The sequence below is a fragment of the Podarcis vaucheri genome (genome assembly GCF_965113315.1).
Source record: "Podarcis vaucheri genome assembly, chromosome: 8".
Classification (NCBI taxonomy): domain Eukaryota; kingdom Metazoa; phylum Chordata; class Lepidosauria; order Squamata; family Lacertidae; genus Podarcis; species Podarcis vaucheri.
The window spans coordinates 48348570-48366512 of NC_138766.1; the positions used below are offsets into that span (position 1 = coordinate 48348570).

General features: G+C 42.3%; 1 protein-coding gene across 1 annotated transcript; it reads right to left on the reverse strand.

The window, feature by feature from the left end:
- Positions 1-3035: 3035 nt before the first annotated feature.
- ABHD3 (abhydrolase domain containing 3, phospholipase) lies at positions 3036-17592 on the reverse strand. The gene is made up of 9 exons (XM_082235330.1): positions 16232-17592; positions 14817-14980; positions 12494-12676; positions 11296-11341; positions 6857-6969; positions 5012-5185; positions 4784-4832; positions 4530-4695; positions 3036-3859 (listed from the first exon to the last, which is right to left on the reverse strand). The coding sequence occupies exons 1-9, from the start codon at positions 16376-16378 to the stop codon at positions 3681-3683; spliced, it is 1221 nt and encodes a 406-aa protein (XP_082091456.1). The 5' UTR covers positions 16379-17592; the 3' UTR covers positions 3036-3680.
- Positions 17593-17943: the final 351 nt, after the last annotated feature.

The window sequence follows — 17943 nt, forward strand, 5'->3', positions numbered from 1 at the left end:
CACTTCTGCAAACCCCGAGTCTTCCCACGCCTTTCTCTTTTGTAGCTTCGGCTTCATACGGGCAGGCACTAGAGAGAATTAAATTCGCAATTATACACTGTAATCCTTTTTATATAACGGAATTGTACCAATTCCTTTCTTCATCCACCGATAAGAGATTGCGGCACTACAGCGAACTCTTACTGCTCCCCGCTCCCGTCAATAAAATGTAGTACCGTACTTAAAGGGTCGGACACGACTTAACGACTAAACAACAACAACTCCAGGGAAGCGTGTGTAAGGAGTGCTGTATACGAAAAGATTTATATTTATTTTCTGGTTAGTGTTAAAATCACTTAGCACTTTATTGTGCCCTGGGGGAAAAGAAGTCAAACGAATGGCATAGCAGTGCTCTTAGTCCTACAAAGTAGGTAGGACTGAAAAGAGGTTGGGGGTGGTTTGTAGTACAGTATTTAAATATTAAGAATTAAGAAAACACTACATGAATAGAATTATAAACATATGTAACTTCCTAAACAAAACAAGTAGTTTGGGAACAGTTATGGTTTTAGAAAGTATTTTTTATAATGGAAAACTACTGAATTTCTTGATTTGGCAATACTGGGAAGAGAACTGAATTTGTACTGTATTTCAGTACTAATGTCCCCATAACACACAACTCTGTTCTAATCCCATACAGTTGGTAATCCCACCAATTTCACTTAGACCTCTAACCCAAGAAGGGATTGAATGGATTTTCCTGGAGAAAAGTCCCATTTAAGTCAATGTACTTTACTTTACTTTTGCTTCTATAGAAATGAATAGCAATGGGCTGCTTTATTTGTTTCAAGGCTCAAATTGAAAGCAAGTATTGCTGTAGTCAGTGCATGTAGGATTGAAATCTTCATCCAAAATCTCATAATCAACTTTCGAATTAAGCAGTATGACTCGGTTTCAAAGTATCTTATATGAAAGGCTTTTGAGCATATGTTTTCTGTCTTTAAATTCTTCATTGTCATCATATTAACAAGACAATGCATTCTCAGACTCTTTTTTTTTTTTTGAGGTCTTGTTTCTAAAGCACTTTTCAGGGAGACACTGAATGAAAACTTCCAGCAGCTGCTGGTTTATGAGGACTATTTTAGTAAGAGGATTATTTAATAACTCATTTTAGAGAATAATTGATATCTCTCCCACATGCTGCTTGATTTTGCAATCAGTGCATTCTGCGCCCTCCCCCACCCCACCTAACTTGTGCTTTTCTGCTGCGGAGAAGAAGCAGGTTTAAAAGCTTCAGAATCTGTTACAAGGAAACTAGGGATGATGCGTGATAATTCATGATATGGGGATGGAGCAGAGGGATGGGCTGTCACCTGCTCCCTTCACCCACCGCAAACAACTTTTAGCTCCCTGTTAAGTCCTATATGGGCTGTCCAGCAGAATACCAGAGGTGGAACTGTGCCTTAGACAGCAGTGCAGAAGGAAGCAAATTTACTCGTATTGCTTCACTATTCCATTCTGTTAATACAAATACAGGAATTTGTGTATCTGGATATGTGGGAAATGTGCTGTATTTACTCAGGAGGAGATCATTCTTGAATATTACTCCACTACGTAGGAAACAGCGGAGGGGCAAAGTAAGAAAACATTCCAGGGCATAGTCTCAAATTCAAAATATTTATATCTCTTTTTTTAAAAAAAATTATTAACAGGCCAATTACATCACATTATCCATATCACATTAATTCCAAATTATACAGCCAAATTTTAAATTTTGTTGGGGGTGCCCATACATCAAGCTCCGCTCGAGTCCAAAACAGCATCACTTATCTTACTGCTTTAATTAGACAGTTCTGTCCAGTTTGATCCGGATAGTCCTTTATTAATTCCTTTCTCTTCTTGTTGTTATCATAAATTCCTTTCTTTGCGATCTCTGATGATTTTCACAAGCAGGTTAAAAGCTGGCATTCTATGTGGATTTTGTACTCTTCCAAAAATCATATCGATCAGGGACAGCCTCTGTACAGCCTTCCATAAACAAAATTAATTTCCGACCTGTCCTTTATTTTTCTCAGGCTTACCAACTAAATCAAATGAGTCTGGGGGCTCTGTCATGCCAAACTCACATTCCAACATTCCTTCTCATTCGAACAATCCTGATTCTCCTCCCCCAGTCCTTCTTCCTCCGGCAAGCCTGTCTTGGCGAGACGCCATTTTTTAACTGCGTCATAAAAAATTTTTCTCTTTTCTCACCGTTCTCCAGTCTTCTTTCCTATTATAATCCATCCCACATAGTTCTTAAAGTCCTGCCTATGATTCATAAAAACGCAACGATCTTATTTCTATCTGGGGTGAAGGGTTATTAATGTCACATCATGCAGAAAAAAAGAGTTTTTCCTCCACGCCCCCTTCGTTCCAAACATACAGTCTCCTTGTGGTGATTCATCAGAAGATTTACTTATCCGTCCGTCACTCCTGGTCGCAGAGATCCATTAATCAGCAGTCTTATCAGTCGAGCTTTACTTGATGTATGTGCTTTCAGCTTCATTTCTAATCGTATGTTTCCAATTATAATTCCAAGCTGAAGCAACCAGCACGCGCTAATTTGAATCAGCGTCAGGAAGATCTGACTTCACCGAGGGCCTGTGCCAAGTGTTCGGCACCCCCATCACTCATATCAGGGGGGGCATTGCGAACACCGCTGGCATGACAGTGCTCTCCCACATCCTGGGGGAGCTTAGGAAGGCTGCATACTTCCCATAGCAGCCCCTTAGTACCTCGTATGGGTCAGAGAGATGTTATTGTCGGCCATCTTCCAACGCGCCACCTGGTGGCCCCCCCAAAAATATTTATATCTCTTCCTGATACTGTTTTTATTCCCAGTGGGATGGAGAGCGAGACTGAAAATAATCCAGTGATGCTGTTCAGCCTGGGGCAATTATACTTTGTATTACATATTTCCTAATCTTTCTAATGAGAAGCTTAGTTTTCCTTCTATGAAACATACTTTATATACAAACTTTACCTGCTATTGCACAGAAAATTAAACGAATATGTTTCTTTAAAAATGTAATTTATTTCCATTCTGCATTTCAACATAAAACATCTGGTATAAATATAAATGTTATAAGTTAATTAACAATGTTTAAAAAGTAAGACATATATGGCATCAACGTAAATGAAAAAGCAGTACATATAATCCCCATAGGGTCTAAAGTGCTGTAATGCTATTGTAGCCCGTGGCTAAAGTTAATGATGGCTTTTTAAACTCCTATTTGCATTACTTTTAAAATCTTCCTAAAGCATTTCCTCCATAAGTGCCCTTAGAGACAAGCCCACTTCATGTATTACAATAGAATCATGGTTTTGAATGTTATGTGCATGTGAACAAGTATGCAAGATTCCTAAATCAATTATCTAAATAAAAAAAAAACCTGAGTAATTTTTATTGGTTTACTTACATGGTTTTGGTTAAGTGCAATTTAATGTGTGCAGAGTATTCTTTTTATTTAAGGTCATTCTTATAAGGCATGTTAAAATAAAAAAGTAACTATATTGCAAAATTATCAAAGCAAACTATATTTCGCTCCTAATAATGGATTTCATCCATTTGCTGGCTTATTTGCTAAATCGTGTGCATTAAGCTTCATTACCCTGATCATAATATGCCGCTGTGCTGCAGTCATGGTTCTGATAAGTTGCTATATGTTAAGGATTTTGCTTCCATGCTCAAACACAGCTTGAACAAATTGTCTGAAGACTCTGTCCATGTATGTGCATCTTCTTGGCCACAGTCCTTCCAGAAAACCAATATGGCCTCCACAAGAAGTAAGAATCAAAGCCACATTAGGATTTTGTTTTGCAGTTTCTACTGGTATGGCTAAAGAAATAAGGCAACAAAGTATAAGCTCCCATCCCAACATTTCACTCTCATAACTATCACTCAGTCTATAACACAATGAATGTTTTTGGTGAAGTGCAGTTCTGCTGTCAGCAGAATGCAGCTTTAAAAGATCAATTTTATGAAGACCAGTTTTGGTAATAAAAGTTTTAACTGAACTATGACATACAAAAGTCTGGGGTACTGGGTTGCTAAAGGTTGTATTTTCATTCTGCATGATTAAAAATACAGGCAGCCAGAGATGCTATACAGTAACAAAAGATCAAGAATTATGACACATGCTTTATGTAAGGTTTCTTTTTCTGACTATGAAGTCAGAGGGCCTTCTCGCTAGTGACGCCCTCCCTTCAGATGTGAAGGAGATAAAGAATTACACAACTTTTAGAAGACACCTGAAGGCAGCCCTGTACCGGGAGGTTTTTAAGGCTTGATGTTTTTATTAAGTTTTTAGATATTCTGTAAGCCGCCCATAATTATTATTGTATACCCTTTATTGGTGCAAATATTTGGCGACTTGTGCATTGAGTGGAACGCCATAAGAAAATTACACTGCACACCTAGTTCTGTACTAACTTCTCATTCTGTTTCAGACACAACTCAATCGCTGAGGTCAACCAACAGCATCTTCTTAAAAGGGGAAAAAACTTACCATGATTTGGTGAGAAGACATCATCCATAGCATTTAAGCACAACACTGGAATTCCAATTCTCTTCAGCCTACGGCATGGACTAGCATCTGCATAGTAATCCTCAATTGTAGGGTAGCCAAACATGACTGAGGTGAACTGCTTATCAAATTCTCTAATGGTCTTAGCCTGAAGTACAGAATTCAAGTAAAGGATTTATGTAAGTGTTAGTAAAAATAAAAACATGAAGTGAAATACAAATGGCTAACCCTCATACCTTCATGACAAGGTTCATATTGAACAGCTTATCAAACATTTCCCGATGTCTGTAAAATAAATAGAGATCCGAGAGTAACCACATGAGCAAAAATAGCCAAAGATGACAGCTTTTGCTTGGGTACTGCTTCCTTCAACACACCATAACCTATTTGACATGACTGGCAATGAACCTGAATTTCATGCTAATATATTATGGTCTTTCACAATGGATGTGAGGTTGACTCACCTAATAATTGAAGACTGTAGACAGCTGGTTAAGTAGTAATTAAAGAGAAGCCAGTTCACTGGCTTTTCCAGTGAGTCTGCAGATTCAAAAACATTCCATCCTGCTGAAAAAATTGCCGCAGCCATCAGTGGTGTTTCTCTGCCAGTTTTGCCCAAATAATTTAAAAGGAGCATGCTACAAACAAGAGATAAACAAATAGGTAAAAAGAAGAAGAAATCACAAATGAAAATACCTCAGTCCTAAACATTTGTAATAAGAGATGAAGCACTGAAACTAGTCAAGGTAATACTAGCCATCATGTGCGTGGCATTGTGGGGCCAAACATTTTAATATGCTTCCATCATGGCTTATGATACAAATAATAACTTTGAAACTTTCAACCAACTAAATTAAAAGTTTACCTGAATTCACTAGACTGATATCTGACTCAATCTGAAGAAAGCTGTTGTGGGTATTAGCGTATGTGTGTTTTTCCCTGAGTGCTTTGGATATATTATTGCAGTATTTCTTGCCCAATCTCTGTTTGGTAGTCAACAATATTATTCCTACAAGTAGGGACCTATGGAAAAAAACTCATGCAAATGGAGATGCAATTTCTGCCTACTTCCTGCTCCTCCCACAGTTTGCCACACTATACTCCACACTGTCCACAATATCTCAATCACCTCAGGATCAATTTTTCAAAGGCACCGGTGTTACAGTGTAAAGGAACGGGAAGGACAGCCCATTCTACAGGCAAAAGATAGATCACAGCCAATCAGGGGTTGTTCTTTTTGCTGCTTCTGCGAGACTAACATATTAGTGTCAGCAGCAGCAATTTTTGTCATTCCTCTGGGGCCATTTTATGTGTAAGGTTGTGTATACAATATAGACTGTGGCAAACATTTTTGCTTTCCTATGATGTCTGAAAAGGTCTTGTAAAAGTTTTTAGTGTTAGCTGGGCTGCTGCTGCTCTTTTGAAGAACGACAAAGACTGGGTAAGGATAAATGTGTTCCAGTTTACAGCTGATGGTTCATATGCACAATAAAACAGATCAATATGGAGGGGAAGAAAACATTTCTTATGCTGCCTCCCTTTTATACAAATCTTTTATACAAATTTTATACAAATTATTTAATAAACAAACAGTCTAGGGTACAAGGCTTTTGATTATGTGTTTATGTCTTAGAAGTCTCCTACTAACAATAACCAAATCCCTAAGGAATATAAACAGTTACACAGAGCTGACTGCGTCAGGTAAGCAGCAAAGCATCTCTCCCTCATGGTACTATAACCCTATGATAATGACTTGTAAACCAACTGCCATAATCAAACCCAAACAAGAAGGAAAGTGACTGGTCCAATACAATAAACTGTATCACAAGATGTAGGTCACATCCCACAATTCTGAGGACTGGTTACATTAATTATATTAATCATATCCTACAATCACACAAGATGTATATAATAATAAAATACTGATTACTATCCTGCAGGAGCCTTTAATTCAGGTCTGAGGTTTATAAATAAAACGCTGCTTGAATGTTCAAACATAGCTCCCACCAGTCATGTGTGCCAATTATTGTCACTTGTTTTCTGAGAGTTACCATCAGTTCCAGCAAATAAACTTGTAAGTAATTATGGTAAACAAAAGCATATGATGTGGAAGGTTGAATGAGAAAAATCACTCTCCCCTGTAAAACTCTCTTTCAAGAAAAAGTAGAAACACGATGGAAAATTAGACTTAGTACATTTCCCATGGAGTCTGTGCTGTGTATGCAGAATCTTTATTGAGGGCCTTTGCAAATTGGTTTCTAATGACCACAGAGTTACACTACTGGGATTTATGTTGCATAAATACTTACCCTCCCATAGAAACACCTGCTGCCATCAACGGAGCTGAGGAGTACAAGTTGTGTACATAATGAATAACAGTTTCCAAATCCTCTGTATTAGCAGCACAGTAAGTCCTTGGGGTCTGTAAGAAACCAAAAGTGGGAAAGAGTACAATACTGTAAACACTTGTTTTGCCTTTCAGCCAAGGCCAACGCAGCACCACGTTGGTTGATACAGCAATGTAATACAAAAAGATTAACACAAGCACCAATGACACTTTTAGAAGTTATGATATTCAATGAGGTAAGATTTCAAGTGCATTCACTTTTAGTATTAATAGCAGCACTACTAAAATTTTATAAACTCCCTCTCCCCGCTACACTATAACTTTTGCAAAGCAATTAAATCCTACTAAGCTCACAATATGTTAAGGAAATGTATTCTACAAAAGATGTATATTTGTAATTAGGCTTAGGAGCCCAGTTACAAATCAGTGCACACAGTTAGATGCAATAACTGTTGCACTGGTGTGCAAAGTTGATCGAGAGTACCGTAACAGCGTACAGAAGCATGGCAACACTGGCAAGAGCCATCTTCACTAAAACCATTGTGCACAAAGTTCTTGCACTGTGCGGAATTGTATAGAAAAGGAGCATGTGGGTAACTCATCAGTACCACTTCCTAAAGGCACTTTGTACCACAACCTAGGATAAACCAATAAAAGCTTTCAGCTGGATCGCTGCTGCCATAGCAAGGTAGAATAGACCTGCCCCACTTGTCCTGTGGAACAATTACCTAAGTTGTAAGGGTGCTGACGCCTACTGCTTGATATCCCATGATGACTTATTATAATGGTCATATAACATGATTTAATATTTAAACAATGTGCTTTTTTCTTTAAAGCTCAAAATATTGCAAACAGTCCTCTCTAAGCAAACTTTTAAAGCAAGCCAGCATTATTATTCTTACTATGCAGATGGCGGGGTGAAGCTTAAGAGGTATTAGATCCTAAAATAACAAAGAATCTTGTGGCATCTGAAAGGCAAGCAAGTTTATTATGCTGTGTTTTCATGAAAAATAATTTGGAGCTTAGACATTAAGAGGGAAACACAGGCTTCCATACCCTACAGGAGGCACTTGAACGTCCAGGGGAAATGGAGCATGGATACCCCTTCCACACCCACAAATTCTCCCCTGTAAATGCCTGAAGTGTTTAATTTTTGGGCTCTGTCTGAAACAAAAAAAAATGAGTCAAGCTGAGGCAAAGCCGATAGGAAAGGTGCATGCAGGTGGGTAATAAGCTGATTCAGGGCTGATTAACTGCCTCTTCCTCTTTAGTTCAGCAAATGCTGGGTTGGGACACTCAAGCCTAAGCAGTGAGTCCACGGCTGAGCTGAAAATTGAAATGAAGACCTACTGCTAATAATTGGCATTCGATGGGTTAAAACCATGGCCACTTGATGTTGTCTCCATTGCTCCGCCTTCTTTCCCCTCTGACTCCATCCATCACAGTCCATTACAAGATGAGCTACAAAATCAACAAAATTTGGAATACTTCGGCATAGCATTTTCTTTTTAAGGGTAGTTCACGTACAATCTATCTAAAAGGGAACTGTGCTCATTGCAGATGTGTGCGCAGAACAGCCTCTGACTACTAAGTAAAAGGGAGAAACCTTGATTTTTCAATGCAGTGACTCTTCAGACTGGCCCCATTAGATGTTTTAGGCTGAACTCTACACTTGCAATTTAATACTCGCTTACCGAACTCAATGGGAGTTCTGCCTGCCGGATGACATTAATAAAACAGCAAGGCTTACTTCTGAGTACACATGTATATGATTGCATTGCTGTTTTCTTCCACAAGCTAAACTCCCAGGTAGCACAGACATTTAAATTTCAGCTTCCTTTAAATTAACTAATTAGAAAAAAAAAATCTTAATTTGCTTGGCAATATGCAGTGCAATTCTAAGCATGTTACCCCAGAATTTCCAATTGGTTAAATGGGGTTGATCACCAGGAAAGTTTGCCTTAAGTCACAGTCCTCTGCATGCTTAACTAGAAGCAAGCCACACTGAACAGAGTAAACGTGCATAGCATTGCACCATTAATCTTCTGGTATTTTATTTGTAATTTAGTTCTTTAAAATTGCATTGTTTGCCAAAATGAGGGAGTTTATTTGCGCTCTGAGGATTAAGATAACTTACTTGCATGTGCCTGTGCTTGTCTTAACTCATTTCTTGTTTATCGCTTCAGAACCATTATGCCTGGATTTTATATTATTATGCTAAAAATTATACGCTGGACGAGTTACAACTGCAGCTGTTTATAGGGGGAAACAGCCTTTTATTGGTAAAACAGGCAAAGCCGATTACATGGCATTTCACAAAGTACAGCTAAACAAAAGATCTTTTCACTTCATCTGAAATATAATCAAAAAGGGCTTGGTGTGCCACAAAACTGCTTTGTACGTTCATCTCCAGAAGTATGCTGAAAATGGATTCTCACATTTCTTTCATTAAGAGAATGTATTATTCATACTTTGAAACCAGCACATTAAATGTGTAAAACTGTACACTGTGTTTCACATGTAAAAATCCTCTCCAGAGGCTGGCAACAGCTGTTATATGACAAGACCTAGACCTTAATCATTTATATAACTTCTCACTGACTCCTCATTTTTTGGGGGGAAACTCCTCCATCTTCTTAGTTGCTATTGGGGGAAAGATAAATAAAATTATTTCACTTTATTTATTAAATTGCTATACCACTCTTCATCTGAGAATCACAGGGCTGTTTACAGTATATTAAGCCCACATCTTAAGTGCATTTAACTTGTGCACATTCAGCTTTACACACATGGCAAAAACGGGATGGAAAAGAAGTTCTGGGGGAAATGACTTTGGCAATCTCACCCACCATTGAACCCAATGGGTTTGGACTAGACACAATTTTGGCTTTAGGCGCGATCCCCAGAACATAACCCCCACATAAGTTGTGGGTTTATTGTATGAAAACACAAAAATACATAAATCTGGAGTGGTAGTAAAAGAGACATCTTTCAAAAAGTGTATGGAGCAGCAATGGTACGTGAGCTTGACCCTTTTATCATCCCCCTCTACAACCTCAGCCCACGGCACCTTGTAGCTTGCAGAGATAGGAAGGATGCACTGAATGTGCATCTCCACGCCTTCTGGGGAGGCAGATTAAATGAAGGAAGGAGGACCATGTGGGTTTATAGGGTACCTTAAATCCTCGCAAACCCTAAAATTGGTCACTGATCTGAACAAGTAGGGAAGGCTGCTTCTGCATCTCCACCTGCTGCCTCCAAACCTACTTCCAGAGCTGGCTTTAGGTTTTGGGGTGCTGCAAAAGTTGCCCTTGATGAGCTTCTCCTTACGCTTGAGTGAGTATCTCATCTCTTAGAGAGCCAATGGGTAAGTGAACATGTAGGCCATAGTGAGGAGCAGCAGTCTCTGTTTGTTCACCCACCTGCCCTCTCCCCCTCTGGACAGACGTGGGATTGGGTCCACCGGCCCATTCGTCACCAACAGTGACCAAGGAGCTGCTCCCTGTTGTCATCGCTACTTGCACACTTTGGGAGTGAGTGAGGAGCGATGGAAGCAAGAATGTGCGGACTGGCCCTCTGTACGGCTGCCTTGAGGAGAGAAAGCAAGCAACAGCAGTAGCTCCTCCTCCTCTTTCCTACCATCACCATTTAGGCAAGCAATCAAGCAACAAGAGAAAGTGACAAGGAGCAGCTTCTATCCTCTCCTTCTGTATAGCGAGCAAGAAGAGTGGCCACAGTGGCAAGGTCAGGGATCAACTTTGGACCCTTTTCAGCATAAATCTGAAGCCTGGCAGCTGCCTGAACATGCCAGACCTTGACACTAGCCTCATCTTGCCCCCAGCATGACAACCACCAGGCCTTACAACTCAACACCATCTATTGCAGTAAGTGATAGGTAGAAGTGCTTCTACGTTCCACTTCCTCCTCCTGTCAAGACTCTCGCAAAGGGCCAGCCTGGAACTAGTATCTCCTTTGGCAGCTGTCCATGCCTCCTTATGGGGGTTCACTGAACAAACCTCCAGTAATGTTTCAATTGAATCTACAAATCTGGAAGTCCTTATTTTGTTTTCCAAGTTAGATAAATTTCTATGTAGGTAAATCATTTAGTAGATTAATTAAACACAATTAAAACATGAAAAATTACTGATTAATTTAATGAATGAATGAATGAATGATGTAGATTCCTTATTTATATGACATTTACTTACTGTTTTATTTTCTTATTTTTGCATTGTATGAGATAAAGAGGTGCAATTGTCAATGAGGAACCAACCCTCCCAGAGATGGAATTAACCATAAATTGCTTATGAAGTGTTGCATGCTTGCAGGTATTCGCACCCATGCTATATGCTAACATTATGGTTGCTCAGTGTTCTTACTTAATTTAAGAGCAATTCTTACCAAGAGATTTTCACCAGCAATTCCTCGATAGTTTAAAACCACACACCTTTAAAAAAACAGAAGAGCACCATTTACCAGAACTGTTAACCTGTGTGTCTTTGGATGTGAAGATCCGCACATTTCAAAGCTGCTCCAGTTAAAAAAATATAGAGTTGCCAATTATTCAAATCAGGGACATCAACATACACATTGCTTTGCACAAATGTATGACATGTAAACAGGGAGTGTGTTAACATGGCGGGAGGGCGAGTTAAACAGCAATGCTTCCTCACTGTTGAAAGGAATGTTGGTATGGAATTGGGATGTAATAGTCTCTGCCTCTACTGAAACAATCCTTTGAAACAATTCCCATCCCCAGGTGGAGAAGGGCAAGTTCCCCTCACTGATGATAGAAATCTTTCTTTCTCTCTCCCTCTCCCCTTTCCTTTCTCTCACTGTGATGGATTTGGCTTGGTGGACATTCACCACAGAGCTTACATCCTCTGAGACCAATTTGTTCCCTCCACATAAGCTTATGCCTGTGTGGTGATAGCTTGGACCATTGAGGGCAACGTGAATACACCACCCTCTGCACATACATGCACGCGCACACAAACACTCCTGCCCTGTCTTCCACACTCCTGCATTTAGTTTCTGGGGTGTCTGAACTACACAAGCAGAGATATTGGTTGATACTGACCTTTCCCTAAGTGTTTCACATGCATAACCTCAGTAAACCTTGCCAAGCAGTTCATTATTATTATGATGCTCTTAGTGCTGATGGGTTAGCAGACTGAATCTAAGTAACAGTAACTTGCCTAGGTCCACTAACAGAGTTCATGGATGGTCAGATTTCAGCCAGGGACTTCACAACTCATATTCCTTGCCACTATGCTAAGGTAGTCACCAGTTCTTTACCCCAGTCAAGCTAAGTCTGCATGGATCCCTGATTGAAGTCTCCCAACACATCAGGAACCATCTTTGAGATGGTCTGCTGTAGTGGTGGTGGAGACTGGAAATAGGTCACGGAGACAGCTACCAAAGGAGCCTGTGGCAGATCTGGTGGGTGGAAAGTCAGGGCAAACAAAGGGATGGAAAGTGTCTCCAAGTGCTGTCTGTGCTACTCCTCTACCCGCTACATATGATTGTGGCTTCCTGCTTGTGCAAATTTAATCCGAGTGGTTAAAACAGAAACATTAACAAGCCAAGCTGCTTTTACCTGTAGCCCAGTGTTTTGCTCTCCTGAATCATATGGAGAATGTAGGATTCCTTGCTAGTTCCCGTGAGGCCAGGCAGCAAGAGGATAGTGGGTCTGGTGCTGGAATCTGGGTAATGAATGCTCTCATGATTGTCAAACCAGTCCAGTGAAATCTGCCCTCCATCAGTTGCTGTAATAAGCTCACTGAAAAAACCAACAATGGTTAGCTTTGCAAAAACAACAATAAAGAAAAAAATCACTCTACCGCCATCACTCCCATTCATTAATCAGATGTTTCACGGGTGGACACAGAGAGTAGGAGAATGGGAGAAAAGAGAGGCTTGGGTCTTTCCTGCTTGGCAGGGGGTTGGACTCGATGGCCCTTGTGGTCTCTTCCAACTCTATGATTCTATGAGGCCCCACCTTAGGACAACTCCTCAAGGTATGCAAGAAAGTTGTGTTGTTGCTTAAAAGGGGGGGTCAGGGCTGGCATGCACACTGCTTTCATGCTGTCTCCAAACATTGGCAGCAGAAAATAGCAGGCAGGCATGAGGCCTCAACCAGCTGGCTGAAAGAAAGGCACAGCTGGCTACTTGCTTCCTTCAGCTTGGGTCTTAAAATGGGGAATGAACTGGTCCGGGATAATATGCAGCTGAGAGCCCAATTCTCTTTCCCAGATCCTTTAAACTATGGCATGGATTGCCCCTTGCAATGTCAATAATGGCTCAAGTCAGGAGTTAGCCTCAACCCATGCCCTAAGGTGCACGATGTCACAGCCCAATCTCCACAGGAAACCTGATGAAGCTCTTCTCAAGTTGTGAGGAGGATCAGTGGCAGTTGTTAGAGCAGCAGGTGCTTCCTGGTTTCCTGAAACTGCATGTGCTGTCATTAGAACTGGTCTCATGGAGTCAGCCAACCTGATCAATTCCACACAAGGAAACAGGTTTCCATGCATAGATCATTGGCTAGATCAAGAACAGTAGGCCTAAATCAGATGTGCTCTAACTGGATTACACTGCTTTTTGTGGAAGATGCATTCAGATGCACATTCAATCATGCTTCCCTCTCCAGAACATGAATCCAAATGCGCAGTCAGCTGAAAACCATGAAGTGCAGACAGAGAGCATCTGCATTCAGGCATGCATGTGGATGTGCATCCAGTTCACGCATGCAGGTCAAGGTCCATCAAGTGGACTCCTTGGTTAGACTAAGGTGAGTAAGCACATATAGGGATGGAGAGGGAGGTAAAAAAAAATCTGCTTTGCTTTTCTGTCTGCAGTTCTTTAAAAATGATTGAACATCTTTCTATATGCATTAATTTAATGTACAGTAGCAAGAAAAGGGCAACCAAGGTGAAACTATTAAATCAATCTTAAAAACTTACTGCTGTGTAAGCAGAGCAGTGTGAGCAAACACATGACTAAGATACCAAAATAAAAACATCTGTGCTGCTTCTTTCTAGCAGCTGCTGTGTACCACTACTGAGGAGCAAACATCTGACCACTTTGCTTAAGTGTAAAAGCTCTGAAAAGGAAACCTAGCAGCCAGTTTTAGGTCTGCTTTCTGCAACAGAATACTGTATGAATTAAGTGTGTGAAAAAAACTTCTGTTGCCAAGTGGGCTCAATACATAGCTCTTTTGCACCCACATCCCCATTAGCAATGGAAGAGCCATTTATTCCCATGCTAAATAAATATCAGAGACCCCTTAAATAGAAAGTAAAACTTCCCACTTAACTGGAATTCCAGCAAATTCTCAGGGATTCTTAGAAAATAGACAGCCTTCCACCAGTCTGGTGCCTTTTCCGAGCCCAGAGGTTTGTCATGTGCATACAGCTCTTCAGGATACTGGAAGCCCCTCAAAGACACTAGCTACAATAACATAGGGTGCTCAGAAGTGTGGCCAGTTCTCATATATGTATGAATACACTTGCCCCTTCAGAAGTCACCTTCCACATGTTCCATAATGGTGTGAAGAGGGGTGGGGCAGGGCAATATGTGCCGTCCCCATCCCAGTGACTCCACTTGTACCAGCTCTGCCCTCAGACTTCCATGCACCCCTATGGGCATTTTGGCTAAATGCATACAGACTCGTCTATGCAATGTGGAACCTGTGCGATTGTGAATCCTGACTGTGCGCATTCAGCTAAATGGTTTTCCCCTTCAAACTGACCTTCCACCCAACACATGTGGAAGGCAACTCCTGAAGGGGCCTAACTTGGCACAGTACACCACACTAAGATCTTATGTTAGAGGTAACAGTACAGAACCAATCTATAAAGAATATGATTGAACCTTCATAAATATTTCACAGAAGAAAGGTTTCGAAGGACACAGGCACTTACTTCCGGTATTGCACAGATGGTCGAGATGTGATGAAAGGGCGAAGGAGAGTCTGAATACGGCCTTCCCAGCACCACACAGTGGGATAGTATGTTTCTGTCACCACAGGGCAATGGTCCTGTAGGAAACAGGATAAGCCTTTGCTGCCAGTCACCAGCTGAGGTTTCTAAAGCGAGAAAAAGGCAAGTGTGTTGGCACTGTGTTCAATGTGACTTGCTCCTAGGTAAGTGAACATCATACTGCAGTCTTACATTTATTCATGGCTTTGGTGGAGCAAGATCCATTCTTTGCTCAAGCTATTCCCCTCCTTCAGGTTCTTTCCAACAACTTATTTTCACTGAACGTTCTTCCTAATTTACTGCAGCCTCACTTTACATGCCCCTTCGTCATTTCCTAATTATACAGAAACCCATCCAGCCAATTGTATTATTACAGACATGCTGTGGGCCACCTGGGTAAAGCTCAAGCCACGGTTTGGGGCTCTGATCTAGAATGTGGCAATGAGAGAGGACCTTTTCTGGGGCTGCAGCCTGGAAACACACTGCCCCTTTGGGTTCAAATAGTCCATTTTCTGCCAGTGTAGTTTTCTACGCTGACAGCCTTTTGCTGCACTCAGTTGAACTGTGAATCCTGAAAAACGCCTGTACGACTCATGAGTTTGTCACCATGAAATGTACTTTTACACAAACTATTTGAGGCGTTGTGAAAGGATAGGTCTATCAATGTCTACTAGTCATGCAGCATACAGATGCAACCTCCAGGTTCAAAGGCAGTATACCTCTGAGTATTCCTTGCTGAGGAACAAGAAGAGGAGAGGAGCTACTGTACTGCCTTCCTGCCCTGCGAATGGAGGTTCCCTGAGGCACTGGGTTGGCAAAACAAGGTCCCTAACTAGCTAGACCTCTGGTCTGTCTGCTGGGTTCTTCTTAGGAGGCAAAAGCAAAACTATACACATCCTGAAGGAGACGTCAACTCCTCATGTAAAGTGTGACTGTTTGTATAAAATAGTGTATATAATTCTACATGTTTCACCCCAGGTTTGAGATTTCACTTTTTGTTCCCTTCTACCTTGCTTTTCACCTGCAATACGCGCTGCGCAATCCCGAAGCCAGCAGGGAACTCAAAGTCAAACTGACCTGCATTTCACTCCTTCCCAGTGAAAACGAAAAGGGACCCCCCCCCGCCGCCCCTCAAACTAGCCCAGCAGCCATCGACCTGCAATAGGGCGCCGCGCGCTGCAAAGCCTTCCTCCGCCGCCTCTGCAGCCGAGGCGAGCCAAGGACAATAGCCCTGCTTATTTCAAAGATGGGCTTAGCCTGGCGCTGACCTCGGCTGGCCTTTTCCGCTTCCTGCGGCTCCCTCCTCCATTGGCCAGGGTCGGCCCCGCTTCCCCCAGGGACGCGAGAAGCCCCCCTACCTTGGCGATGCTGCTGAGGTAATAGCAGGCGTAAGCGGCCCCGAAGCACAGCACCAGGGACCACCCGACGCCGGAAGCCAGCAGCCCCTCCCGGACGCGGCTCTCCAGATAGAAGGACACCCCGCGGGTCAGCCCTTGCAGGTTCATCTCTCCAGAAGTCGCCGCCGAGCTGCGCGGCCGCAGCTTACATCACAGCCCCGAGGAAGCGCGCGGCACGCCTAGGATGCCGGTGGTTTTGCTGCTGCTGCTGGTGCTGCTGCCGTCGAGGCTGAGCCCAAGCAGGATAGCGCCCCCTCCGGAAGGATCCGAGAAAAGCAGCCACCTGCAGCGGCTGCAGCAGCACCACCACCAGCAGCAAGAAGCTCTCCGCCTCGGTAGCTGCTTCGCCACAGGGCATAGCAGGACACGCTGCTCCGCCCTCGCTCCCCCTTCTCTCCCCGGGGAGGATGGGTGGGCATTGAGGCTGGAGCCGGCCTTCTGGCAGTCGGCAGGACGCGGGCATTGATTGGCCCTCCTTCCTCTCTGTGCAGACCGACCTTTATCCCGATTGCAAACACTGAAGCTGAATTGGGGGTAAGCTGCTCGTGGCGACCAGGCCGTGATGCTGGTTATCCGGACACTATCCGTTTCCTAGTGACGTGGCTCGATCGGCCTTTGTTGCGAAGGCCACACGCTAAAAAAAACAAAACCCAATATTGGCAGCTACTGGAAAGACCTCTGTCCAAATATTAGCTTTGATGCTTTTGGTTATTCTGGACATTGAAATCAACGTGTCTGCAAGAAGTTGCAGGTTTGCGTGGCAGATCTCTTCACGGATTAATGATTTTCAAATCCCATTTTCAGTACTGTCCGTACCTTTCAGCTATCATGATTTGTGGCAGTCTCACTGAAAGTACCATATGCCTAACTGTTTAATGCCGCAATTATCCATTTAGTCCAGGACTCAGATTTTTACAGAAGCAAGCCAGATGGCTGCAGGAATCCCCCAGGCACGTAGGAACATGGAAAATGCCTTATATAGAGTCAAATTTAACTCCATAGGCATCCACTGTAGGTATGGTCCATCTGTCTCAGTATTGTCCACAGGGCCAATTGGCCAGAGCCAACTGTGGCCAACTCTCAGGTGGGTAGGGCTGTCAACATGGGGTCCTCCACACATTGTGGCTCAACACCCATCTATTCCAGACAGAATGGGAGATACTGTACAGTGGTACCTCGGATTACATACGCTTCAGGTTACATACGCTTCAGGTTACACACTCCGCTAACCCAGAAATAGTGCTTCAGGTTAAGAACTTTGCTTCAGGATGAGAACAGAAATCGTGCTCCGGTGGCGCAGCAGCAGCAGGAGGCCCCATTAGCTAAAGTGGTGCTTGAGGTTAAAAATAGTTTCAGGTTAAGTACGGACCTCCCGAACGAATTACCAGTAAGTACTACTTAACCTGAGGTACCACTGTAATCATGTTAGCTCCCCCTGCTGGAGACAATGAACCACTTTGAAGTTTGTTTGCTATTTTTTCAATCAAGCAGTATATAAATTTTATGAAATAAATAGAAAAAATAAAAATACCAGGTCAGGCTATTTGTTTACCCAGACCAGTATGTTCTACAGCAGAGACAGCTAAGCTGGTGTCTTCCAGACTACATCTCTCATCACAATTGTTTTCTGTGCTGCCTGGAACTTATGGGGAGTTCTTCCACATTTGGAGGGC

What these genes read in the sequence shown, in the direction of transcription:
- ABHD3 (XM_082235330.1), bottom strand. Translation starts at nt 16,378, where the DNA reads ATGAACCTGCAAGGGCTGACCCGCGGGGTGTCCTTCTATCTGGAGAGC. An exon ending in GCAGGTGTTTCTATGGGAGG is followed by an intron (nt 5,186 to 6,856) that starts GTAAGTATTTAT and finishes TCTTGTTTGTAG; the next exon opens with CATGCTCCTTTTAAATTATT. An exon ending in CTACAGTCTTCAATTATTAG is followed by an intron (nt 4,833 to 5,011) that starts GTGAGTCAACCT and finishes TTTATTTTACAG; the next exon opens with ACATCGGGAAATGTTTGATA.